This window comes from Melanerpes formicivorus, unplaced genomic scaffold, assembly GCF_026170545.1.
Source record: "Melanerpes formicivorus ecotype bairdi unplaced genomic scaffold, bMelFor1.0.p_v2 SCAF_13, whole genome shotgun sequence".
NCBI classification, from domain to species: domain Eukaryota; kingdom Metazoa; phylum Chordata; class Aves; order Piciformes; family Picidae; genus Melanerpes; species Melanerpes formicivorus.
In genome coordinates this window covers 11,085,128-11,112,781 of record NW_027142365.1, presented here as the reverse complement: position 1 = coordinate 11,112,781, position 27,654 = coordinate 11,085,128, and the positions used below count along the sequence as shown (strand labels likewise).

Sequence of the window (27,654 nt, the reverse complement as noted above, 5' to 3'; positions counted from 1 at the left end):
GCAACACACACACACCCCCCATATTGGGGAAAGTCAAACAGACAAAGGAAAAAGGAAAAGAAAAAAAGAAGGGGGAAAAAAAAAAGGGAACAAACAAAAGCAGCCGTCAGTAACGAGGACCACAACACACAGCGTGTCAAGAACAACAAGAACACGCACAGGGAAGAACCTTCTTCAAGCTTGTGTTTCCAACAAGGCTGAATTTGTGGTTAGCCAATAGAGGACCAAAGAGCAAAGCGTGCCCCTGGGTTCAGCTGAGTGAAAAGCTGACTGCAGGCTGTGTCTGGAGGCTCACAGGGTGGGGAGGTGGGGCCGGGGCGTGAAGGGTAAAGGCACTTGCTTCACTTGGGGAGCACACAAAACATCTTGCTGCCAAATGAGGATTGCTCAAACTTAGCAGTTCTCTTTTAAAAGCACAATCCTAGAGGCAGAGGTGATGTTCTGCAGGATTCAGGACTCCTCTGAAACAAGACCAGAGCAGTTACAAGGAGTGCAGCAAAGCAGCCCTAACAGGTACTGTACAAGGGAACCAAGACTGCAGCATCAATGCTTCATCTCCACACAGAGAGCACCTCCTATAGTCTTGTTCTGTTGGGGTGGCCTTACTGGCTTTGTCTTGCATAGAAAAAGGCACCTTGTTGCTTGTTGGTAGGAAAGCCAGATGGGCTTACAGCAGAACAGAGCTTTATTTTAAATTGTCCAGGGAGGTTGTCCAGGGAGGTGGTTGGGGCGCCCTGGCAGGGGGGTTGGAACTAGTTGATCCTTGTGGTCCCTTCCAACCCTGACTGATACTATGATACTAAATTAAGTCCTCTGTGGTTAATAGGCACTCAGCAGCCTAAGAGGCTGGCAAAGGCTTCAACAGCTACAGCTCACTACACAGCACTCAGAGCTTCCCAGGAAGCACTTGCAAGTTGGTCCTCTCTGAAGTTTGCACCTATTGGGTGAGGAATAAGATAGCACACACATGGCACCAGCGCCCAGAGATGCTGGGCTGACAGCTGAGATGCTCAGCTCTCCCCTCTGCAGGTAGGAAGGAGGCATGTCCTCTCCAACCATGCCATCATGCCATTCCAAGTTATCAGCTCTGGCAGGGTGTTTCCCCATGAAGTGGGGTGTTGTGGGAGGGGAGATTAAAAAGCCCAGCCAAGCCCCCCCCCCCCCCCCCCAGTGGAATTTCTCCTGCACTTGAAGCAGACAAATTCCCGTGAAGGTGGGAATTGAGCAGGCTAATCCAGTTGGAACCAAATTTGAAAGAGGTTCTGCACTTCCAAGTAAGCAACAGTTTTAAATAAAGCCATAACTAAGATTAATGCTTGATGAACAAAAGGAAAAAAAAAAAATGGAGCATTTAGTTCATTACAAAAACCAAATAACCAAATAAACTGCATGGAAGAAACGATCAATAAAAGGAGGAGAACAAAGAGGTTTCTCACAAAACTGAAGTTACCATCTAAGAGGGGGGAAAAAAAAAAAAAGGCAATTGTTAGCATGAAAACCATAAGGAACAGGGGACCTGGGTTCAGTGTCAAGACAGCAGAATTTAAACTAAAAATAAATATAAAATAATTGAAAATCACCAGTTACAGAAACAGAGAAAACCAGCTTAAAGCAGAAAACCACATTCATCAAAATACTGTTGGGGGGAAAAAAAAATACAGTAATAATGCTGACAATCAGTATTTTGAAAACATCAGAGAGGCTGGGTTAAGGAACAGCACCTGCATTTGAGCAAAAAATTGCTTTGAAGCAATAGAAATGTTGAGAACCGGTGGTGTGCAGAGCACCGAACTGAACTACTGCCAGAACTTTAAAGTCCTGCTTATTCACCAACCGTTCAAACAGGAAGGAGTTTCTGTTGGTAGGGTGAATGAATCTGGAGTGGGGAAAAAAATAAAAGAGTGAGGAGGAAAATGGAGGGCCAGAGTGGGTGAGAGAAAATGAGAGGAAAATCAGGACTGGGAGAAGTAAAAAACAAAGAGAGGCACTGTGGCTGCATATAAAAACGCTTCTGATAAATGTCATACTTGTAAAACACTGAGAACACTCTTCACCTCAGTGTCCCCAACATTTCCTATGCATTCTTTCCTAAAGCATCAGCAATCACTGGTCCAGAATTATCTTCAGCCCAAGCATCACTTCTTTTTTAAAGGGAAGTGTCCCTCTGAAGTTTGAAGAGTTGGCACAGTGAAGAACACCACCGGAATCCATCAGAGAACTATCACTTCTCTATGTGTAGCTGGTCAAAATGTATGGAAACAGCAAGGAAGGTGTTTCCAGACAGAAACAGCTTTCTGCCAATGTTCAGCTAGACCCTTCTTTTGCAGCGAACCTCATTTGCCCTGTAAGGTAGGTGGGCTCCTGCTCACTAAAACCTGCTCACTTGCCTATGGCTTCCATCCCTTCTCTCATTCATCTCCATCTATATTACTACTACTGAGGAAATAGAGGTTTGCTAAAAAGAGAGAGACTGAGCTGCTCTTGAACAGTCAAGTCAAAACTAAGAACAAAGGACAAACTTAGAGTCAGGAAAGGACTTAGGAAAGAGACAGAGACAGGGAGGATCTGTGCAGTGGAAAAATTTTGTTACACGAGCCCTGTGCTCTGACAGTGCTCTCTTGCCACTAGCCCAGCAGTGGAGGGACTGCACTACAACCATATTAGGTCTCCTGCAAAAAAAATCTGGTTTTAGTTTATTCAGCACACCTGAAATGTTAAGTATAACGTGCCTATAATTAGACAGGCAATCATAATAATTTCTTGTCATGAGTAACAGCAAATAAATCAGAGGGGAAAACAGTGTAATTGCATAGAGTGCAATCACTGCACAACTCCAACATGGTTTTACTTGTTTGTTTTTCCTTCTATTTTGGGAAAGAAAGCAGTAATCTGATTGATGCTCTTCATAAATGAATTAAAATGCCATGCATGCTTGTACAATCATTTTGCTCAAAACAGTGGGTGATTTCAGAGCTCAGAAGCTTACTTGAGTTTTGAGAATAAAGAGGCCCGCCATTAACATGAGGTTGAGCAGAAAATGGGGCAGTCACAGAAGGGTTCCGTCTGTATCCACCAGAAGATGCTGAAGAAGTGGTAGAGTTGTGTCGCGAGATTTGCCTGGTCATTGTGCCATACTGGGAACCAGGAGCTGAGCCCGGAGCAGCTGAAAAGTATTAGCCAGAGGAACCAAGGAAGAGACTTAAGCAGAGCATCACTTGGGACAGAATGCAGAAAAAAAAAGCCCCAAACCTGGGAAATATTTGATTACAGGTCTCCAGTAATTGAAGGCCAGTAAGAGGAGCTGAACAGAAAACAAACATCCCTGTAATAATCAATAACACAGAAAAGCACCCATAAACCAACAGTTATATAAAGGGCATTTGAGAAATGCTGGGGACTGCTTTGAGAGACTGGATTGGACTCGAAAATCAAATCAGCTTCCAAGTCCCAAGCATATCTCAATTATTCTACATGCAATGCCCTTTATTAAAAAGCACACAGGGGGGAAAAACCCAAACAAACAAAAGAGCAGCCCGCATTCCACTCAAAACAAATGTTTTCCCATTGTGAAGCAGAACTCGTCTCCAGTCTGATATAGAAAGACACTCTACCAAAATAGTACCACCAGTGTCATAAGCTTCAGACACCTGGCACATTTATCAATCATATTTGCTTGCTGCGCCTTCATACTGCTGGAATCTTTACTAAGAAATCAGCATCACCAGGGCCAGCTGACAGCAAGACATCACTCCTTCTTCGGGATGAGCAACCTTGTACCTTCCACATGCTTGCTGCACAAACTTCAAGGTTAATAAAACAACTGAAGTTCTCCTTTGGATTGCCTCCCTACAGGCAGAGGCAAGAGTTACACATTGCAAACTTAACCAATCTCACACGGTGAGGTCACATGGATCAAGGCAACTTTTAAATACAAAAAGGGCTTTGCAGTCACTTGTGTTGTGCTTTTCTGTAACTATGCATATATCTTACATCAACATATAATATATATCCCAAAATGTACACACACACAGAGGTATGCACAGTGTGGGATCAGAAGTTTGCAGTGCTCTACTGCTATCCAAAGCCACTTTCACTTAATGCTTCAGTAAGTGAAAGTGCAAAAAGTTACGTGGGTCAAAGCCTCCAAAGTCAGCTTCATGACACAATCAATGAATGCTGTCCTCAGCCCGTGATAGGAAAGGGTGGGGTATTTTTTCCTGCCTATTTTGAAAAGTATTGCTTTTAGATCCCATCCCAACAGCTGTATGCAACGCTTGAAGCAGTTTTTCAACAGCTCTTAGCTCACATCCTCAAGTCTTGCAATTTGCTGCCTGCAGCGTTACAGAATCAAACCCAAGCCACCGTGACAGCCACTTCTGCTTCTCAGCCACCTCACTCCCACACAATTACCCCACATGGCAGCTACCAGTTTTAATCCAGAGTGAAACTGCTGTGGCTTAGTTTCAGCTGCAGGATTGATAGGACTGAATATTAATAGTCAAGCTGATGTTGAGCTCTTCTAGACCATGCTAGTTGGATCTTTGCTCTATTGCAAACAGAGATTTCAAGCAACTGGCAACCTTTTCCCCGTACCTTCAGAGGCTTTAACCACAGGAAATTAGTGGAGATTAGATTTGTTTAAAAACAAACAAACAAAATTAATCCCAGAGCAACTTTTTGTATTAAAAAAAATCAAGTAGACCCCACTAGAGAAGGAGAAACACCCTTGACTAAGTCCATTAGGAAGAGATGATTATTGATTATGCAGCGTGGCTGCGATCACTGCAGCACTGACACGAGTCTCACCTATCAGACTGCCCATCGGGAGAGGTGGTGGCAGTGGTGGTGCTGGTGGGGCTCCAGGAGGAGGAGGAACAGAAATGTGTGCTAATAAAATAGTTTATATTCCCAATTAGGCCAGATACTTATTTTTTTTAAAAAAAGAAATAAATAAGATTTTAAAAGATCCACATAAACCAAAAAACCCAAACAAATAAGGAAGGAGGTGCACGTGATAGGCTTTCCAAATAATCACAGAAACTCAGCTTCTGGCAACTGGTGCCATGGTTTAGTCATGAGGTCTGTGGTGATGGGTTGGACTTGGTGATCTTGGAGGTCTCTTCCAACCTTGGTGATTCTGTGAACTGATCCTCGAGGTCCTTTCCAACCTAAGTTATACTGTGAAATTCAGGCTCTGATGCCACACAAGGCTCTGTACCTGCAGAACTTTATTCCCACTGATTTTTATGGGATGCCAGACAACAGCAAAATTTCCTGCCTATTTGTACCACTGCAGGGTCACAAACAGGTAGGAAGGGAAAGCCTACATGTGCATAAGGAAGTGAAGTCTTGTCAAACTTGGATGACAAGTGGTGAAAAGGGATCCTGCCTGGTTCTTTTCCATTGCTGAGCTGTCTTATGTACACCAGCTTTGCTCTCTCCATGAGCTCCATCATTGTTTAGCAACTTCAGACCTGTAACTGTAGCATTAACACCCATGGATAAGCCTGAATTCTACCACTAACAGTCTTTTTGTGGGTCATCTCCTGCATTCTATGCACAGTAAAGACTTTTATTTAATGAAGAACATGTACATACCATCGTTGGCAGATGGTGAAGCTAGCCTATTTCAGAAGACAACATTTCCAATCAAACACGTACATTGCTGCTGCTGCTTCTCAGGGCAGCCAGAAATGCCAAATTGCAGACAGGCAGTTAAAAATAAGCTTTGAAAAGATACACATCTCTCCTACCTCCTCCCCTCCTTGGTTATCTTGGAAAAAAACATGGACCAGTAAAAAAGTGTTTGAACCATCCACTGTAAGTGATTGTTCTGCAAGTACTTTTGGTAGAGAATTAAGACTCTAGATGTTCCTCATCACTCAGAAGAGATCTCCTGACCAGGATTGTGCTTCAGGAGAGTTTTTACCCCATTGTATTTAGTCAAACACCAACAGCTGACACTGCAGCTGAAGGTCCCACGGAGGAGCCCCACACACCTGGTCCGATGGTTGGTGGTGAAGGTGTAGGCACGGCAATGGGAATGCCAATACTGCTGCTTCCGCTGTTCTCTCGACTGCCGCTTCCTCCACTACTGCCGCTGCGGGGTAAGAGCACAAGGGTGAGCACAGCATCTCCTGCAAGGGCCTCCCAACAGTCACACTGCTTGTGTGAGCTCTGCTAGCCTAAGAGAGACTGCTGAAAATTCCCCTATAAAATGCCTCTGTGTCTACCTACAATTACACACAGCTAATCAAGTCTGGATGCAATACTCTCCTAATAAAGGGAATTAGCTGAGCTGGTAACATAAACATCACTATGCTTAAAGTGTTTAATTAAATGCTTTACAAAATAAAAAGGTAAGCAGCCATACCAGCTCTAGGCAATGGAGTAACATCTGCAGGAATAGTTCAAGGCCAGGCAGAAAGGGACCTGGGGGTACTGGTTGACAGTAGGCTGAACATGAGCCAGCAGTGTGCCCAGGTGGCCAAAAAGGCCAAGGGCATCCTGGCGTGTATCAAGAACAGCATGGCCAGCAGGAGCAGGGAAGTCATTCTGCCCCTGTACTCAGCACTGGTTAGGCCACACCTTGAGGACTGTGTCCAGTTCTGGGCCCCTAAGTTTAGGAAAGATGTTGACTTGCTGGAACTTATCCAGAGAAGGGCAACAAAGCTGGGGAGGGGTTTGGAGCAAAAGCCCTGTGAGGAGAGGCTGAGGGAGCTGGGGTTGCTTAGCCTGGAGAAGAGGAGGCTCAGGGGAGACCTTACTGCTGTCTACAACTACTTGAAGGGAGGCTGTAGCCAAGTGGGGGGTTGGTCTCTTCTCCCAGGCAACCACCAACAGAACAAGAGGACACAGTCTCAGGCTGCACCAGGGGAGGTTTAGGCTGGATGTTAGGAAGTTCTTCATAGAGTGATTGGCCATTGGAATGGGCTGCCCAGGGAGGTGGTGGAGTCACCATCACTGGAGGTGTTTAAGAAGAGACTGGATGGGGCACTTGGTGCCATGGTTTAGCTGATTACATAGTGTTGGATGATAGGTTAGACTCAATGATCTCGAAGGTATTTTCCAACCTGGTTAATTCTATTCTATTCTAATTCAAAGTAATAACGTGGGGCTGGGAAGAGTTCATGCCTAAACTGTAAATAATTATTTATACTGTCAGTTGAAGGAACATTTGTTTGGACTGAAAACTTTTAAACTGAGAAAGCCACAATAAACTAAATGAGGTGTGGTGTGGGGAATGGTATGGATAACTTCCTATGTATTTAACACACTTCCCCAAGCCATGCACACACTTGTTGTGTATGAGAAGTTCATTTTTAAGACAGTCTGAAAGGTAAAAGTACACTCAGGTAACAATTGGTCCATGTACCATTACATGAGAGACACATTAAAGGCCAGCAATAGATTTTTGAAGCACATGCTTCTAGTGAACTACTGGCTAACATTTCTACACGTCCCTCTGGAGGCCTTAACGCTTCCTTCCATTGAGGGAGCTGACAAAGAATCAAGATTCAGGCAGAATCCATCCTTATTCTCATCCAAAAGCACTCCTCAGGCCAAGGCTTGAATTTACATGGATTAAATGGATAACATAAAGAATTAAGTAGTCAAGATGTTTTGAAGCCAAAACACTACTTTAACCCATCCATGTTAATTAAAGAGTCCTGAGTAAGGTTATAGTCTATTTACCACTCCTGGGTAGCCACAAATCAGTGCTGTCAAGAGTCAAGCACAAACCATTCAAATGTATCTTATGAAAATAACAGTGTTACAACAAAGCAAATCAGTGATGTGAAATGGAAGCCAAGATAATTCCTTCAAAATTAGTGTTCTGTCTGCTGAAGACCTTGATCTTGTCACCATGGTTGCAGCTGAATTTCTAACTGCAGTCTACATAAAAGACAACCTTGTGAGACAAGAGGAGGGAGCATTCACAGTAGCCAGCTAAACAGATTAACAAGATTTTTTGCTGCAGCCAGATTTGGAAGTTGTTTTGTTCTGACAGCATTTCATGACCAACTGTGTCCAAAATATTCTCTCAACCCCCATTAGTGACCTACCATGATTAACTGCCTACTGAGTTTAAAAAGACACTAAAGAAAAAAACCTAAATAAAGGCTGTAAAAAAAATAAGCTGAACTCTTATTTCTAACTACATTGAATTATTTTGTGTTGGGTTTTTCCCCCTACAGTTTAGAGTCTACAATAAAAAAATCTAACTGAAAAAAAAACCTGAACTCAGTCTGAAAACTTCAAAACTTCAGTCTGAAAAAGCTGAAGAGGCTCAGAGAAAGATCTAGCCTTGCAAATTGAGGGGAAAAAAAGTTACATTAATAACTAGCTCCCAAGCAAGGTACATTCAGAACCCTTCTCCCCCAGAACACACACTACTTGTTCACCAAAGCCCATAAGCATGTTGAAACAATGGGCTGATACTATTACCTGCTCTGTGAATAGGTTTTATCATGCTAGCATTGATTATGAGCATGAAGTTTTAGACAAACAAAGCAACCAGCTCTTGCAGAATATCTTCATCACAGTGTTTCTAATCCACAGAAATTTCCCTTTGCAGTTAGTGGTCTTGGAGACAAAAAATAGCTTAAGTGTATTGTAGGCTAAGGTTAATAATACAGACTGAAATCCATTAGGACTCATTACCCTACCTTGCAACTGCCTAAGTTTGGAAGTTTTGTTTATTCCTGAGAAACAATTAGCACAGAACAAAACAAACTGATGATACAAAACAAGGTCTGTGGTTATGGAAGTTGCTAGATAATGAGGCTTCTAGAAAGTATGAAGAACACAGTGAAGTTCTGCTAACGCAGAGGTGGTAGAATAGCTCACCTTTTGCCTTTCAACAGTAAGTCAACAGGCATAAAGATTCAAAATTTTTAGGTGACTTTAGCAAGCATCAGCATGCCAGGCAGGAAAGAGTTAACAGTGAGAAGAGAGTTCTACCTGTGTGTTCTTGGTCTCTGGTTCAAGGAAGCTGTCCTTCCTGGACTGTGCTGGCTGCCCAGTCTGGCAGGACTGGTCATGTAATCATTGGGGACTGTTGGTGGTTTGACTGGCTCGAGGGTTTTGTAAGGAGTATTTCGCCTGCTCAAGGGAAAAAAACAGAGGGAAAAAAAAAAAGATTTGAAGAGAGAAAGATAAAGGATCAGAAGACCAAAGGTATAAAGTATTGAAGCTATGTGTTTCCTGAAGTTTTCATGAGAGATCACTGCAGTGATCCACATTACAGTACATGAAGCAAATTCCACCAGGCACAGTAGACAGGTCACATTCGACTATCCAACACAGTCTTATGTAGATAGATCCATACAAGTTGTCCTACAACACAAACTGCTTTAAAAAGCCTGAACTAAATTTACCACCCAAAATACATTCTTTGAAGCCCAAAACATCCCACAGTTCCTCCTGCATAACATACTGGGGTTACATTTCAGCAGCACCCTGCACAGGACAATCGCTTTCCCTTGAACTGTTTCCCCTCCCCTCCAAATGCCTTCCAAAAGTACTCTTAGTTAAAAGAATTCTACTCCTTAAAACAGGAGCAAGGCTGAAAGGTTCAGAGGACAAGTCACACATCACCAGCACTCTTTCTAGTAGCATTGTTTCACACTGCAACCAAGCCATCTCAGATCACTTAAGTGATCACTTAAGCCTCACAGATGAGCTTCATTATCTCCATTTTGCAGCCAAAGTGAAGCCCAGTGGCTTCCAGGGTCACCTAGCAGATTGCATCAGGTCAGAAATATAAGATGGATCTTCTGAGATCTATTTACCACACACATCACTGCCTTAAGAACAGTGCATGTATTGTCCTAAACTGCAGAGCTCTTTAGTTTTCGCTAGCAACCAAGCGATCCCTTGCAAGACGTGGAGTTTGGCAATACACCAGCTAAACAAACCCAAGCATACTAAACTCCTGGCATTCAATCATTTGTCCTGTCACTGGTTGTAACTGAGCTGGTAAACTACATGGCTTCCTAGTGTTTTAAGAACTGACTGACCTCCTCTTTACAAGAGAGGACGTAACTGTAACATTCTCTCATTACAACCTCTCCAGGAGAAAAATGGAAATCCCATCATTGTTTGCATGCTCTGTGGTGTTTGTAAATGAGTTTGTCTATACAAAGAACTCCAGATGACTTTAATATGCAGGCTGCCACCACCTATGGATCTGCCAAAAGAGCTCAGTCGTGGGAAAAAATAAATAAACTTCATATTGCAGTTGTAAGAGAGAGAGCTCTAAACATTGCCAGACAAAATTCTAACAGCAGGGAAGACTTTACATATGCTTCCAACCTTGAAAAATCAATGCCTCAAGTATTCTACCTTGCAATGCACTGCCAATAGGAACTACTGCTCAGCTCTCTAGTACTACTTGTTTTGTACAATTTACAAGTACTGTCAAATGCAGCCACCCACTACATCCTCAGGTTCAGCCATGCCTCAGTTTCTCCTTTGTTCTTCTTGGCTTCACTAAAACACTCAAACTCCTAAGCATCAGAGAAGCCAAACCCAGTTTCTTTGTATCACTCCAGTTCAATCCTTCCCTCAGCTTTTCTGCCAGTCTTTGAAGAGGAAAACACTCCGTCCTGACACTGTCCAGCGCTCCCCACCTCACTGCACTCCCCAATGCTTCAGTGCAATGCTGATGCCCATGACCACCAGGGAGACCTACAGGGAGTCCAAAGCCTTGCTGTTGCCCAGGACCCTCAGGGCACAACTGCAACTACACCCTCCATTCAGCCCCAGCAATCCACTGTTGCCCTGAGGTAGTTCTAGTCTGAGCATCTAAGGCTTTCCATAGCTTATACCTGGCCCAGCAAGAAGACCTCTGCTAACCCTAACCCTTTCCCTTTTCAGCCTGTGCAGGACTCCCTCCTCACCATACTCCTTTAGATAGTCCCTCCTGGAAGGAACAAGCTGCACAACAGGCAGTTCATATTTAAAGGCCAAAGTGAAAAAGGCCAAGCTCATTCTAATTTTACATGCTTATCTCTGTTTTCTGGATCAAAGGGAGAGGAGTAGTATCTTTGTGGTTTCTAGCAATTTTTTCTGCATAGATTAGGGAAAGAGTCATGCCTCTGATATTTCATGCTTTGGCAGAACACGGCTGCTGAAGACAAGAGCTGTACTTCCTGAACAAGAAGGGCAGATAGAAATCTCTGTTAGGAACCCACACTATTCCTCCCCCTCAGCCAACTGCTGCCTCTTGTCAGGCTCATCTGGAAATGACATTCAGCTGATTAATCCTTATCAGGCATCAGCTAAGGCAACCAAACAGCTCTGGCTTGTTCAGGGGGGAGCATTAGAGAGGCAGCTCACTAGCACATCCATGCTGTTCGTACACCAGCAAACGTCCAGGAGGACATGAAAACACAACCCAGCTTCCCAGGGCTGATAAACAACTCTCTCTCAGCTGGGATAAGAGAGACAATTGGAATACTGATTGTGTGCCCTTGAGCAATGGGAATTTTCACAAAACATGCTGAGGAAACCTCTGGGGTGATTTCTTTGCACAATACACAGCAAACGCTGCCATCCTGAAGCAGCCATGCATCAAGTCAGAATTAAAAATCACTGAAGTCATTGACAAAGGGAGTTGCTGCTTCTGATTTTCCTTCACTGCTGCTCCTGGTCCCCATCCTGTTGTGTGTCATTGTTCCTTATTTTTCCATCTCCCCACCTCATCCAGATAAACATATCTGAATCCAACACAACCATGCCTGCCACCTTACAGTGCCTCAGCCCCTCAGAACATAAAGCAGAGCAACAAATATGTAGGAAGTCTTGTTTAGGACGCCTTTTGGCAGATGTTGCACAGACAAAACCATATGGCACGTGCTCTGAGCTTCTCAAGTATTAATGTTTTGGTCTCTAGCAACAACTACTTGCTGGCACACCAAGATAAGCAGATTTCACTCCCCACAGGTCCATAGCAGCAAAATACGAGGCAACGGCAGGGAACTCTTGTCACAGTGGGACTTGAGAATAGCAAAATCCTTCCTCATTTCAGCATAAAACCAAAAATGCCTAAGCCTCTGAGAATCAGTGCTGCCAATATGTTCACAATGCACAAATTTTGCTTCAGTAACACAACAAATATGGCACCAACAGCCATTTCCTATCTCCTAGAATATTAAGGAATAAGTAGATAAACTTTAACACCCTCTTTCCCTCACTGGAGTTACAATTGCTATTCTTTTGTGTCACTAAGGATTTCTCCCCAAAAATCAGAGGTAACAACAGCCTCCTCATTCACCTGTATCGGTGACAAATCCTTCCTCCATGAAATAACATTCTTTCAAAAGATCATCAGGAAAACAAAAATCAATGCAGCCGAAAGGGTTGTTACTGAAGAGATAATTGTTTCTTTGCTCAAAGCAATCTGTTTCCATCCATCCATGTATTTAAAGAACACCAAAACCGGCACAATTAAAACCTGCTATTACACAGACAGGACCCAAGCAGCCTCCTTGCTTACCCCAGAGTTCCCCGGCCTGACATGGGAGGACTCGGTGGTTTTTGTGTAGGCGGATTTGTTCTTGACAAGGTGCCAGTTCTTGCAGGCTGGTTATTTCCATGCTGAAATAAGGGAAAACGTGGTTTTATTTTTATAACAGAGCAGCTCTATTATTGACAGCTTTATTTTTTTTTTCTTTTTTTTGAGTGTAAGAATACAAAGTGAGAATTCCCAGACAGCTGTCAAACAGCAAGTTTCCAACTACACGCAAGACAGACACCAGCAAATACAGAGTCTAAACACAAGCTTAATGTTCTTTTTTTTTTGTGCTATTAATTTACAGCAGACATCAGAGGGGTAGGCAATTGACAGGTTCATGTACAAATCTCTTATATCCTCTTTAATGGGAAGCCACATTTATGTTCATCTCCACTGGGGGGGGGGGGTGTTAATAATTTCAATCAAAGTTTAACACTGACAGCACAATACGGTCAGCACGGGCCCTTAATTTCTCGCTTTCCCTGCTATTTGACTAGCAGAGTCATTCAGGTTGTCTGGGAAGTCTCCCACCAATAAATAAATAAATGAATAAATAAATGAATAAATAAATAAATAAAATGTAAGTGAAGGGAATCAAGGCATCTACTAAATTCAGAGCAAAGCACTAAACGTGTTAGAGGAATTAATGTCTCTATGGCTAAATGCAGGTGTCAATGTATTGCAGATATACTGACGCTGTAAATGAAAACAAAAAAAAGTCAAGTATAGCATGTTTAATCTAAATATCCTATGGAAAGCAGAGGAGAGCATAAGAGAGTGCTAGTTTTCAGTTTTAATGGCTCTGCAGCCTCTACTATCAGTCACATGAGGCACTGTGGGTCAAAGGAGAAATAACACTTCTTACCTTGGCTTTTAGCCACTTAACGTTGGCAAAAAAGGGGGGAAAAAGGTAGAAATTAATGGCAGATCCATCACAACTGATAGGACAGGTTAAACTACAGATAATCACATTTTTTTTAAAGTCATTTGTGTCTACTGTTACTCAGTTCCATCCCAGTACACTAACAGAGATTTTTCCTGTCTCAGTCATTTAAAGCTCCTTGTCTGAGTGACCACAGGACAAATACTTGTGTCAGAATGAAGTTTAGCAAAGCTTTGCTTGGTCCGTTTGCCAGACTCCCCACAGGCAGCAAAGGGTTGAAAATCCCTTTGCTGACCATTCAAGTCCAAACCCAAATCAGTGCTATTTCAATGGCAATGTGCACCTCAGAGCTGGCTGACAAACCCACAGTTCGAGCTGTATGGCACAGAACAGACTTGCCTGTTGCTTTGACACTTAACCTCCTTGTGTTTTGAAGAAATCCTAGCTGGTGTGCTGGAAGGTAAATAAAGCAAGGAGTTCTCAACCAGGATGAGAGGCAGTGCCTTTCACCTCTGGGTTATTGATTGAAACCTGATTCAAGGCAGAGCACAGCACTGGCTGCTCAGAACTGTGTTGGCAGAGCTATAATGATGGTTATTTTGAAATTTCAGCTTTTAGAATCAAGTCATTATATGACCTGACTATATCATTTTTACAGCTTCTGTCACTGCAGAGGGAAGAAAAAAATACAGATGCACATACATATACATAAATGAAACTAACTAACTAAATATATATGAAAATATGGCCTCATAAGGAAAACCAATCTAAAATTTTAAGAATGTTCAAATTCAGTTCTCTTAAGTTTCTTCTGTGGCACTACAGGACACACAATGACATGGGGGACAGAGATGGAGACACCACAATGGGGACCCCTGTTTCTGAATGGAGAAAAAGTTTGATTTCACCAATTAAATAAAAAGTAGCAAACACAAAATCCCCAAACATAAAGTAATCCCAGTGTTTGGTCTGGAAATAAACCATCACTTCCAGAAGAAGCCTCTCAATGAACTACTTTTCCAAGTGCAGTTTGCATCTTCATCTCCTCCTCCAAGAAACACAGATCAGTTTCAAGGCATCCATGAACTCAGAAAAACAAACTGGTTAAAAGATGCTACAAAGCAAAGTGCCTATGTGCTATTTCTGACAGGGTCTGCAAAAACCACTGAGGAACAGCTGGGGCTTACAAATCAAAAGAGGTTGAAACCGCTGCCCTTAAGCGATTCGTCTTACAAGAACAGAAACACAAAAGCTGCTCCAAAACTCAAATGAAAAGTTTAGCTGTGGTAAATAACCTGAAGGTCATCCCATTCCCTCCCAGACTGGGCAGAAGTTCAGCAGCAGTGGCAGAAGTAAGGCATTTAAACCACTTCTGTCCCCACATACTCATTTCATGGCTAAACACGAAGGCTCAGTTTCCAGGCTGCCAGGGTAGATTCTCAAGCATTATATTTTGAACACAGGCTTTTAGCACTGAAATTGGCCTTCCTCTCTCTTGGGAATATGTGACCCTTCCCCTTACTTCACCAGTTGCCAAGGGCAATGGCATAACACAAAGAATTTGTTAGAAGAGACTAAGAAGTGACACACTCGGTCCCATCCGTTCCCAGCAGCCACAGAGAGAAACCTTGTATAGGATTAAAAGGTTCCTTACGCAGCCTCTACTACTAAATTTGCCTGCCTCAAAAACCATCAAACCAGAAGCTTCCTCTCCCTCCTTCCGTATGCAGTGTCACTCAGCACTTATGGCGAGCTTTTCCACCTCCTCCTCAATCACCGCTACCTTCTGCCTCCGCTGCAGTCGCAACATGAATGTCACCAGCTAGCAGTGATTCAGTAATCCTCATCTTCTCGAGCCCTTCTGCTGTTTTTAACACACTGAGCATGTATCTCAAGTCCTACAGCTCCTGACCTCGATTCCAGTCTCTACCACTGCATCAGGTGAGCCTCATCTCTCTTGTTACAGTAAAACAACAGAGAGACAGGTACACACACTATTGGGAAGAATTAGGAACTGTTGGCATATTGATTTCTAGAAGTAAAAAGCTTTGCACATGTCCTCTTTGCTGCTACCAATGTAAACAGGAGTCATGGGCAAGAAAACACAGAAGGGAAGAACACAAAAAGAACAGGGATTCTTATGGGAGACGAACTCCTGATCCAAAAGACAGAAATAAGGGAGGTAAGTAAATTAATTCAAGCAAGATGAACCATATGGCTATTTAATCATGGTTAATAAGCTAATTAATTAGGAGGACGCATTTTCTTGTATTTATTGGTTAAGTGTATGAGGTCGACCTTGCTGCATTTCATGGTCTGAAACCCAAATGGAGTGCTTTCTAAGCAATTAAAATTGCTTTGAACTGGGAGCAGCCTAGGCAGCAGGGTCCAGACTCATGATTTTAAGAAAAACTGGGGATACAAAGCCAGCAGAAAACCAAAAGGCACATGGTTAAGCACCCCCCTACAAATGCCTCTCTCAGTTGGCAGAACACAACCATCACCAACCGCCTGATAAGCAAGAAGGTCAGAGTCAGGAAGGAAGGAAATGCAGCACATGAGGAAGAGAAGCAGCAGCATGCATAAGGTTCACAGCTTGGTGAGGGAATAGACTGTTCTGAGAAGGATCTATAAAATGATAGGAGGTGCAAAAGGAAAAGGGCTTAGTCAAATGAAGAGCAGCACAGAGAACTCCTGCAGAAGCTGTAATGAAGCAGGAGTCCCTTCTCCCCACACTAGCATTACTGCACGCACAGGAGACAGTTTTCAGCCAAATACCAGAGTCCTGGATGGCACACACATGAGAACAAAACCACAGCCTGTGGGCTTGCTGGAGATGCTCGTGATGCCAAGGCAAAGAAACAGATCAGGATGTTCCAAGAGACATGGTAAGCAGCAGTATTGATTGAGGTTTGTTGCAAGCATCATAGCAGAGAGATGTTTTTGAGAAGGAAGCAGAACAAATTTGCCTTTCCAGGGAAAGTCCATCAAGCACATGGCAGTCCTGAACAAAGTTTTAAGGGCTGTCACAAAATTAAGAGAAAGAAACCACAGTCTCAGGCTCAAGAAACAGGAGTCAACCTCACTGCACTTCCAAAAGATCACAGCTAGGGCAGTGACACATCCGGAGAGTTTTGCAGTGTGGGAGAGCAGCTTGGCCAGGGATTGAGACAGCAGCAGGCTGGAAAGGAGTAATGCAGCTGAAGCCACAGGCAAAAGAGGGGTCTGCAACAGCCATGAGGGCCTCCAGCAAAGTCAAAAGTGAGGCTGCTTCTGTAAATGGTGCCAGGAATTCAGAGCACCTGGACTAAGAAAGGACTAGCAATGCTTTGGGACAGTTGAGTGTTGACTCTAAGTAAGAGGTTTACTTGCTTAAGACAAGTTATTTTGGCAATTCCAGCACAGCCAGTTCCAGCACACCCAGTTCTAGCAGTCTAAATAGTCTGAAAATACCTGCTGAAAAAAAAGACAGTGCTTCAGGTTTCTTGTAACTGAGGCCAAGGGGACAGGACCAAGAATGGGTAGTGCGTGAGGCCACCAGGAGTATCTATTGATAGCCAAAGGATGTCCAAATATTTGAGGGACTCTGCTGGCTGGTGTCAGGAGACAGCCATCTATCTGTTTCTCATAGTTTCCATGCCAAGTAACAACTCATGGGGGAACATTAATCATGACTCAGGGAATTAGTGTTTCCAAGCTGTGTTTGGAAAATGAGTGCTGTGGACGTTGCACACAACTTCTTGGTGTGAGCAAATATATCTATAAGCACAGAAATATGAGAGGCCAGGTCTGCAGAGAGGAGCAAAATCCTCATCACACTGAGGTCCAGCAGGTTTCTCCTGCACATTTCAGTCGTCTCAGGCGGCAGAAACTTCACATCTCTGTGCAAGTAGGTTGTACCTCCCCTGGTCTATGTCATTCACTATTTCTCCAGCTCCTGAATTTAAAGGGCTGGTCTCACTCTATATGCTGACAGACCTAGGAGCACTGAAAACCATCAATAAAGACTGTCCTATATAAATGCTGATGAGTGGAAATAAAGGTTTAAAAACCTGTGCCAGTCTAATCTGCATTAATAGCAAGCTCTGGCAAACTCAACACTCTAATAGTGTGAAGTGAAGTGATAATAGTGTGATGTGAGTGAAGAGAGCTTCAGTGCAATTTCACCTTTAACTATATACTCTCCCAGGTGTTATTTACAGCCTAGTAATTACATCATCTCCTGTTAACAGTTACCAGATGTAACTTGTTAGAATGACTTCTATCTCCTTTTTACTGTTGTTTCCAAAACAAGCAGGCAAAAATTTGCAGGTCACATTTGATCTTAAAATCTTTTTACATATTTTTATTAGCCTAAAAAAAAAACCCCAACAACTCTGCTGCTGGATGACAGACTAACTTAAGTTCAGAGTCTTGCTCAGAGAAAGATACCTGGACTCCTGCCTTTGAATACTTCCAGCTTTTTGAATTCTTTTGCATTGCTAGCTTTAAATTTAGCCACAGGGAAGTCAAAGGAAAATAAATGAATGAAATGAAAAGCAGAAAATAAAGAGACCTCACAGTTTCAAGTTTTCTTTGTAAGCAGAAAGGTTTGAAACCTACGTTGTATCAGCTGACACCAAACACTTCTGAATTTCCAGTGGCAAGTGCCCAATGAAATCTACAGTGACAACAGTCCCAACAGTCATTACAGCTGGCAACAGGAAGAGTTCCTTTTCCCCCCCAGAGAAGGGCTCTTTACCCTACAGCAATATTTACTGTTTGGCCATGACCCCAGAGGGATGATGTGACATTAATGAAATTGGCAACATGACATCCTTTGAAGCATGAGTGTCTGACAGAGGCTAATACAGGGACAAAGGCAGCAAAGGCTCAGGTTCAGGACGCCTGCCTTTGTTTTTATTGCAGTGAATTATTTAGAGGTTAATACTCAAGTGGCTATCACAGAAAAGGTCTTATCCTAAAGGAGAAGCAGACACAATTAGGTAGCCTTCCACCCTCACATCAGCATCGCATCTGCACTTTGGTTTTGCACCAGCACAGATGTGAGCACGAGGACTGCAGGGAAGTAGGGCAGGCTGAGAAGTATCACAAGGGTGAGAGCAAGGCTCCCATCTCTAAGCTTAGCATTTGGCAAGCTTTGGCCCAATCCCTTCCTTTAAGGGAGTCCTTCCAACTTCCACTCGCTTGAGAAATATTCCTGAATGCTTAACTCCTGTTTGACTTCCTGGGCTGGAGAGATTCTTACAGTTCTAATGGACTGAAATGCAAGTGCTTGATGGTGACAAAACTGGGAAAGTGATCAGTCTTCATCTACAATTCAAGCTTGGTTTATGGATCTGATAGTTCTACAAACCCAAACTTGATCCAATTACAGCTATTAAGCATTTCAATTTAGCATGTATTCAACATTTTATCTCACTTAACCATAAGGCATCATTTCAATTTCCCCACTTAGATGCCATTATACAAATTGCTGCAATTCTACCTGCCTTCTATTTGAAAAAAAAAAAGAAGATTGTAATAAATTCAAAGACGAACTTCTAGGCTTCTAAGGCAGTTTCCAAGCTTCCTCCTCCTTCTCCCCCCTCTTAAACTGAGGATTTTCTGTATGAGTAATTGTATTTGACCTATTTATTTGCTGGCACACTACTCTTTTTTTTTCCCTTGCACAAAAGAAGGGGAAGAGAAGGAAGGAAATGTCCAAGTAGCCTCTGCCTAATAATTTTAAACCAAGCTCTACACAGGAAGGTAGGCTCCCACATCGTGACAGTTACTCTTATTTACCAAGGATGACTTCAGCTACATTCCCCTATCCCCAGAGGGTGGCAGATGAGCAACTACTTAACAGACCGGCAAAAATGCTTGCCTGTGTGTTTCTTGGAGCCATCTACACATAATATTTGTGTTGCAAGGGAAAGCTTTCTCATAGCAAAGCAACTTTAAAAGCCACCCTGATTCTGACTGCTGTTAGCCTTGGCTTCATAGGCATGTATTTACATATAGTGTGTGTGTGTGTGTGTGTGTATATATATGTATAAGTGATAATTTTTTTTAAAGGCAGTTTTACTCCTTTTGGAGGCTCTGTATCTGCCCCTGCAAAGGAAAGGTCCATATGGGATAGCTTGGAGCTGCCACAGAGTTTTCAGGCAGAAGCAGAAAACACCTCTGTGATCCCAGGGTGCTCAACGAAAGCTTTTATACCAAGCTGCTGCTGGAGGAAGAAAGAGCACTGCCTTCCAGAGAGGTGGAAATCTGCTATACAGGGCAGCTGCTTACCATTAGTGTCACCCACTCTCAACACCTGCCCCTACAAAAATTGCAGCATGCATGTGAGGCAGAAGCAGCATGCAGAGCCCTTCTCCATGGCACGAGCACAGGCATCTGCTTTTCCATCCCCTCTGCACAGCCATGACGTGCATTAGAGACACAAAGTAAATCAGCTGTGAGTATACATGGAGACATTTCTACATTTGCTCAGATGGCAGATGTACAGGGGAAAGCAGTATTCACTCTGAGGACTGCCCATCTTCCTTTTTTCTCTTTTTTCCTTTTAAATCTGAGACAGTATTTTTATTTACATTTCTTATATAAACCAAATCGAGAGGAGCCCTTAAAATATACTGCATATTTTAATGACATTTTTCCTAGGATCAGTATTTAATGAAATAGAAGCAGAAATAGCCTATAAAGCAGCCTGTAGCTTTCATTTCCTTCCTTGTATGTTTCCTTCCCACTCTTCTCAGCAGTGAATGTCCACATTGGTCAATGTGTCAAATGCATGACAAGCCTCTTCAACTACATACCTGAGGCCTAGCTGGCAACTTATTTCACTTGCATAAAAAGTCCACACAGAAAATACCAGCATCATTTTTCTGCTGAGGGTTTCATGCCTTCTACAGTTGTAAGACAAATCAATAAAACCCAGCAAGATATAATTTGTAGTTGACTTGTAATTAGTTCTTTTGGTTATTACTGGAAGCTATTTTACCTCTGACCAGACTAAGATTAATAGAGCATTAAACAGTTAACAGTTAAAAAAAAAACCCTTATTATAAAATGTTCTATGAAGGCTGCCTTGAAATAGGCAAACAGCACCTCATTTCCACTCCCTAAACAAACAGGGTCACATCAATAAAGAGACCAGTACTGCTAAAAGCAAAGGAATCGTCTTGGAAAACGTAACTGCTACACGTTAGCGACTTCGGTGCTATGGATCAGGAACCCCATTTTGAGCCTGCACAATACAATTGGTTCAGCAAAGCATCAATTGCAGAGCATAATAGTAATCTGCTTTTCTTTTTTTTTTGAAGTCTTTTATAGCACTTGATCCCTGGAGCACTGAAATGCAGAGACCACTATCCTGGCACGAAATCTGTGGATTGCTGTATTCTCTATTCAGAGAGCTCTCTCCTCAAATGCAGACACTGTACTGAAAAATTAGCAGTTTCTCTGACCCAACTGTTTCTATTTCACACCAATTCAGAGCATGCTTTTCAGGCTTCAGCAAAGGCCTCCACAAAGCACATCATCCAGTCTCACTTAAATTGTTAGTGCAAAACAAGCCTCAGTGTTACATGTGTAGTAGAGGATTAGCTACAAGCAAAACAAAGAACTGCAAGTGGTCTAAAGTTCTCACTACATTAATTCATAGCCTAGAATTGTCATGGTATGGAGCTGCTTTCTAACTTGTGTTGAAATTAAGACTCCTCTTGCCATCTAGAGGGTTACTACAAAGCAGGAGGTACCTGTCACTCTCATGTCAAGTAATTCTAAAAGATCTGTTTCTCAAAAGCTCAGTGACTCAAAGGGCACATGATCGGCTGATCTAGCTGCACAACTGACTGACCAGAGCCCATCAAGCTTTAGATAATACATGGGTGTTGAATAAAAGCTTCTTAATGCCACTCAAGACAAGGCCTGCTCTAGGGGAAACCAAAGCTCTGTTTTATAAGATGATGTCCAGAGAGTAAAGGGTGCTGTATCAATTCACTTCATCTATGACCATTTCAGGGGAGGGAAACATTCATTTATGAAGGCTTTATTTAGAGAAAAGGAAAAATGAGGCTGCCTAATAGCACAAAGGGAGTGAGACACAAAGTGCCACTACGATTTAAATGCCAACCAGCTGACCACCCTCCTAAAGATCCCAACCAAACTGCCCACCCCACCAGCCAGTTTTCCCATAACGGGTAACTTATTTTTGCTCAATAACAAAAGAAGCAAAGGGACTGGCAGAGACAATCAGAGGAGGCAGGAGTGATAATTTTAGAAGTCAGTCATGGCTTTTTTGACAAGTCCTAAGATCATGAGCCATTACTTCCAGACACTGACAGTCACAAGGGTTGTGGCAAGCATTGCTCAGAAACCCCTCACTGTCAACCAGTCCATTACTGAAATGTTTGTACATGGCAGCGTATCAAACCCATAATCCTTCCTACTACAAATGAGCTCAAAGGTTTTAATGTCAACCACATTCTGTCCCAGTCCTAGCTCCTGGTCTGTGTCACTCTCAGCGTTCGGGTGCCCAGGCATGCTTACCTTTACGCCATGGCCAACATCATCCAGCACCGTGTAGTCTATAGGCTTTCGAATGTACCTTACAGGGCGCTCCATGTTCGCTGGCGCGATGATTTTGTGAGTTCTCGAGGTGTTCTTGTTGGTGGTCAGAATGCCTATCTCTCTGCGAGCCACCTTCTCCTTGTGGATGTCCACGGTCTAGATTCAAAGCAAGAAAGCACAGGTTTCTTGAGGCTTTTGCTGGTTTCTTTACAGAGCTATCTACAGGTTTAAGCTTCACCATTAGACTCTGAACCGAGTTAATCCTGCTGGAAGGATGCCAGTTCATTGATGAAATGAGTTTAATCTACATGAACATTGCTTGAAAATTACATTTTAATGAAATAACCAATATTAATAACACAATTACAACAATACCTTACTGCTCTGACACACTAAAGACACTACGTAGTCCTAGCAGATTAACCCTTGACATTCCTATGACTGACACTAGTAATGAATTACTCCAACTCCACAGCTGGGAAACCAGGACAGACAAGCTAAGCAATTTGCCTGGAGCCCCAGAGGAGCACTAAGCTTGGGAAGTCTGTGCAGTAATTTCTTTCAGCAAAGCCATCAGTGCATATCAGAGTAAGTGTCTGCACAGAGAAGGACTTATTCCTACACCGAGGCTAATTTCAGTCATATTCTTTATAGCAGCTTTACTAAAAGAATAAAACAGAGCCTTAAAGTTGCAGGTAAAGGAACATAAAATATTTCCTAATCAACTGATAGAGCTCAGCATATCTAAGGAGACTTGATGGGGTGCTTGGTGCCATGGGTTAGTTGTTTAGGTGGGTTGGATTGGTTGATGGGCTGGACAGGATGATCTTGAAGGTCTCTTCCAACCTGGTTTGGTTTATTCTAAAATGAAGTTTTGTATTCTAAAATAAAGAGACAATGAAAAGTCAGTCCAGCAGTCTGAAGGATCAAACCAAGCTTTGAGTAAGGGCTAAGTTTCTATATGCAGTATAAACACCACTGAAACACTAGCTGAAAGAGAGCAAGTACAAATCAGGCATTAGGTGCCACAGAAGTTCCACTTCTAGGAAGTCTGTTTCAAGCCTCTAGGATTTAATTTACTGGAACCTCAAGATCAAGCCCTTCCTGTAGGTCCCCTTCAGATATTGAAATGTAGCTCTAAGGTCACCCTGGAGCCTCTTCTTCTTCAGGCTGAGCAGCCCCAACTCTTGTATTTTAAAATGCTACTAAGCCCCTTGAAATAAGTCCATGCTCCTACTCCATTCTCACTGACAGCAGCTACTGTTACTAATAAATTCACTTTTTTGTTCAGTAGATAAACAGAAACACATCTTTAGTATAAAGAGTTCTCTTGATGTTGATGTCAAAAGAAAAAAAGAAACAAAAAAACCCCAAAGCCCTTCACAGTACAAAAAGCTGTATCTTCTCCTAGCAGGTGGTCCAGGAAGACTGCCTTTTCCTCCCTGCAATAAACAATGAGAATTCCACAAATTACTAGAGCAGAGGATAAGAAATTCCAGGAACAGATGCTGTGCCATACAAGATTTGGAAAATGACTGAAGCAATCTTGCAACAAATTCTTGTTAATGGGAAAACCTCTTAGAACAAAAAAAAGAACATATATTAATTACATCAGACAGCTTATCCAAAATTAGGTATAGAGCAGCCAGCTGTAAAGTCTTCCTACAGCTTTCATAATATAACCCAAGCCAAGAGAAGACAGGGCCAGGGGTAATAGTTTTAGGATGAGAGAGAGAGAGGTTTAGTCTGGATCTTATTCTTCAGTATGAGGGTGGTGAGACTTTAGAATAGGTTGCCCAGGGAGGCTGTAGATGCCACATCTGTGGTGGTGTTCAAGGCCAGACTGGATGAGGATTTAGGCAACCAAGTCTAGTTGAGAGCTATCCCTGCCCATGGCAGGAGGAGTTGGAGTAGATGATTTCTGAGGTCCCTTTCAACCTGAGCCATTCTATGATTGTCTGTGCCAGAGTGCAGGGCCAGCAGGTTAGGGTATGTATGTAAATCCTGATGCTCATGCAGGTATGCCTGGTTAAGGGACTAATTCTCTGCTCAAAGCAAAGCAGATTGACCTCTTATCACAGCAGGAACACCTGAAAAGCGAGGTGATACTTGCCCCTATGCAAAACAGAGCTCCCAGCACATGCTTTGCCCAGAGCAATATCAGCCACCTGACAGCACCCTGCTTCTTCAAGCAGCAATGACTTTTTGCTAGCTCTATAAAGACTGCATGTTATTAACTGTTGTGTTCATCATGCAAAACAAAGCACAGAACTGTTGCTCATGCCAGTATTTTTATCTATTTGCTTGGTGTTGGAGTTTTACTCAAAGGCAATGTTTTTAACTTCCAAAACACAAGCAATTTTGAGCAGGATAACATAGCTATCCAGACAGACCAGAGTTAATTGCCATGAAATACAAGTCACATGTACCAGGCAGCAGCCAAACTAGACCATTGCCAAAGTTCTGGCCATGTGTGGCACCTGCAGCTACAGGTACCTGTCCAATCTGCTTTGGTAACAAGAGAGCCAAACAGTAGTTGTGTGTTTGCTTCTTACATGGTGCTGGCAATGTAGGAGGCAACTGAAATAGAATGAAGAGTTGTATTTTCAGAGCTGCAAATCCAGCAGTATTTTCTTGTAGGTTTATAGATAGAAGTTTCTCACACATTCCCTTTAACATACAGACAAGTTGCAGTTAGTAGGGCAGGCTCTCCAGAAAGCTTCATCTCCTCAAGTCCTGGTAAATCCAGGCCTCCTAAGGTAAAAGGCTAGAGGAGCCAGATAAGACCTCTCTCCTGTAATCTGATACATCACCTTCCTTTTCCTGCAGAGAGGGTTCACAATCAAGAGCCTTTAGAGATTAACGCAATCACCTAAGGACATCAACACCCAACAACTTGCATGGTCTGTGTAAAACGCTCGTCATCATCAGAGGCTGCAAGACACTAGACAGAACAAAGGGAAAATAACTAAGTCCCATTTTCAAAGGGTACACAGGTAAGGGCACACTTTTAAAATATATTTATACTCATAATGAACACGTGTATTTTTATTTATACATCAGCTCACAATGTTAAGAATGCACTTTACTAGTATCATCCACAGATGGGGGGTGGAGGATGTCAAAAGTGGTGGATGTGTTTTTTGTTGTGACAGTTTGACACTAGATTTCTTCACTTGTGTCTGAATCCAGATATGTACCACTGTAATCCTATAAAGCTGCCACTTGCTTTAAGAATTTAGATATTTTTCTTTATAATCACCAGCAGATTCTCCCAGACTCTCCTAGCAGTCACCACTGGCATAAAGCAGACCAGATTTCAAACGTTTGAAGATATTTTCTACCTTTCCATTAAGTACTTTTCCTGGGATATCAGGACATTTGGGAAGGGCAGTGTCAGGGAGGGAAGTATGTGACAGGCATTCCATTCACCTAGGACAGTTTGCTTGCTGTATGGTTTTAGAATTCAGAAGTACAGACTGTAAAACAATAATGCACACAGCCCATGGCATGTCCAGCTCCAGATTTATGTTTCTTAAGCTGTACCAATTTCCATGCAAGGCATATGTAACAAAAACATTGATTCCTGACTGAGAGAGTGCATGCTTACAAGAGTTAAGATACTCAGATGTCTTAAAAACCTCAATCAAATCAACAAAGAACCAACCCAGAAAAGAGAGAGGGCTTTGCTAAAACCTCTTTAACATCAAGAAGCAGAAAATAAGATCTAGAGAAACAGGCTTACAGTTTACTGGCCATAGTCACATAGCCTCACCTTTAGCCCTCCTGCTGCTATGAAACTGGAAGTCTTTCTTCCAAAAGGAAGACCAGGATTCACTGAGCACTGGACTCAATTACCCCAGTTTCCAAAGCACTATCTGTGAGGTGGAACAAATACCTACACAACAGCACTGCAAAGGAGAGGGAAGAGAGGTCTGTTCAGCTAAAGGATTATTTATACAGATGCTTTTCAGAGGACCATATTGGCAAGTCTAGTCACACATGCTGCTGGAGAAAGCGAGCAGAAAAAGGGCATGCACAAAGGGAACACAGGGCAAGGACAGGCTAGAGAGGCTGGGAGCAGGTGCATTACATTCTAGGACAAGAATCAGAGCAAAGAAACCATCCCACTTGTCCAAGAGCCAGGCTTGAGTTCATGCCTGATGTTTGTTTCTTAGTGCCAACTGGGAATGGGAGGACTGCTACGGAGGACACATTCATCCTTCAGATGGGGCAGAAGTAAAGAAGTTTCTCACATCATTGTCTAACTGCTATGTCAGCACACGTTCATGCAAGATGCTGAGCACAAAAAAAGGGGCCAGCTGAAGGAAGTCATTAAGTCTCACCTCTGAAATGCCACCTCAGAATTAGGCTCTGCAAATAAGTGGCATCTATGGAGAGATACAAGGGCTTCTCATCACACCCTCAGCCCACCTTCCCCAGCTGAAAGGAAGACTATGTCAACACAGCATAAGAAAATGAGGTCTGCAGGAGTCTCTGGGAACAGGGAAAGGGATGTGGGAAAGAAGACTGACAGATGGCAACTGAAGGCAAATGGAGTTTAAGTCCTACAGAGGAAGAGATTTTTAGCAGCTCTACAGAGGCCCTCACTATGGAAAGAAAACAGTTAAAAACCACAGTCCTCCCTCCTTGCTGTTGCATTGGTGAAATGCCAGAAGCACTTTGCTAAAGTTCACATAAGTATGAGGGAAATGGAACTTCAAACATCTGGAGTATGGAGGTCAGACAGTGCTGCAGAAGCAGCTGGCCCTGCACGCAAGACGCAGCTGTCTGCCAGGATGTCATTCAAGTGCAGGCAAGAAGTGGGCTGGGTCTATGGCTAGAAGCAAAACCCTGCAAAACTGCAGATTGAAGCCCTAGTCCTGGCTCTGCCAAGCTTCCTGTGCTGTTCTAAGCACCTTGCTGCTTGGGCCAGCTTCTTGGAGCTGCCCACCTGCAGCAGCTTTGAGAGCAGACAGGGAGTGTAGGCGAGCACAGGTAGGGGCAACTCCACCATAGCTGTCTGCTCTGCCAGAGCAAAATTCAGCAACAAAGATAGCCAAGACTTCTCTGTGAAACAGCTTCCACCCATGCTTTTAATTGCTAGGGGAAATGCAGGAGTGAGCTACAGATCATGCTTCCTGTGTGCTGGCAAAGCCTCCTGCCCATTTTAGCTGCCTGAGCAAACCAAATGCACACACACTCCAACAGGAAGTGCGCTGTGAACATCACTTTTTAAAGAACATGGGGAAAAAAAGGAAGCCCTCTAATGATGTCTGACACACGTCAGTGGGGAACAGGAATTTCTGCATTCCAGCTAACTGGTTTGGGGAGTTTTATTGGTCTTTCAATTCCAACTGCTAGTTCAGTCCCTTAGAGAATGATTTTAATAAGCAGGTAGAAAAGAAATGTAGATCGCTGCGGGAAGAGACAGAGCAGGGAAGACGAGGAGATTATTTGCAATTATCTTTTACCTGCCTCCTGAAGTCTGTGGCTTTTCAGCATCAGAAGCTGGGAGTGAGGAAGAAATAAGCCACTTTCAGGATGTTATTCTCTGTTCTAACACACAATCCTCTACCACTCTAGAATACACCTTCCAGTATTTGCTGGAGAGTCAGCTGTGTCTGAGCACCACACACCACCGCTTCACAACCACGGCAGGAGAGAACCCAAATAAATGATTGCTAAC

At 43.0% G+C, this 27,654-nt stretch overlaps 1 protein-coding gene across 11 annotated transcripts in view; it reads right to left on the bottom strand.

Annotated features, from left to right (window-relative positions):
- The window catches only part of ABI1 (abl interactor 1), a 71,365-nt gene that overhangs the window by 6,868 nt on the left and 36,843 nt on the right, over positions 1 to 27,654 (bottom strand). For 2 of the 11 annotated variants that reach the window (XM_068146077.1, XM_068146080.1), the window contains exons 3-9: positions 21,945 to 22,121; positions 13,386 to 13,400; positions 12,503 to 12,603; positions 8,965 to 9,105; positions 6,000 to 6,100; positions 4,807 to 4,887; positions 2,987 to 3,163 (exon numbers count right to left, since the gene is read on the bottom strand). In XM_068146077.1, the coding sequence (XP_068002178.1) occupies positions 2,987 to 3,163; positions 4,807 to 4,887; positions 6,000 to 6,100; positions 8,965 to 9,105; positions 12,503 to 12,603; positions 13,386 to 13,400; positions 21,945 to 22,121 (793 nt within the window). The remainder of the gene's footprint in view (positions 1 to 2,986; positions 3,164 to 4,806; positions 4,888 to 5,999; positions 6,101 to 8,964; positions 9,106 to 12,502; positions 12,604 to 13,385; positions 13,401 to 21,944; positions 22,122 to 27,654) is intronic. The other 9 variants (XM_068146079.1, XM_068146082.1, XM_068146085.1 and 6 more) reach the window with 6 other exon arrangements.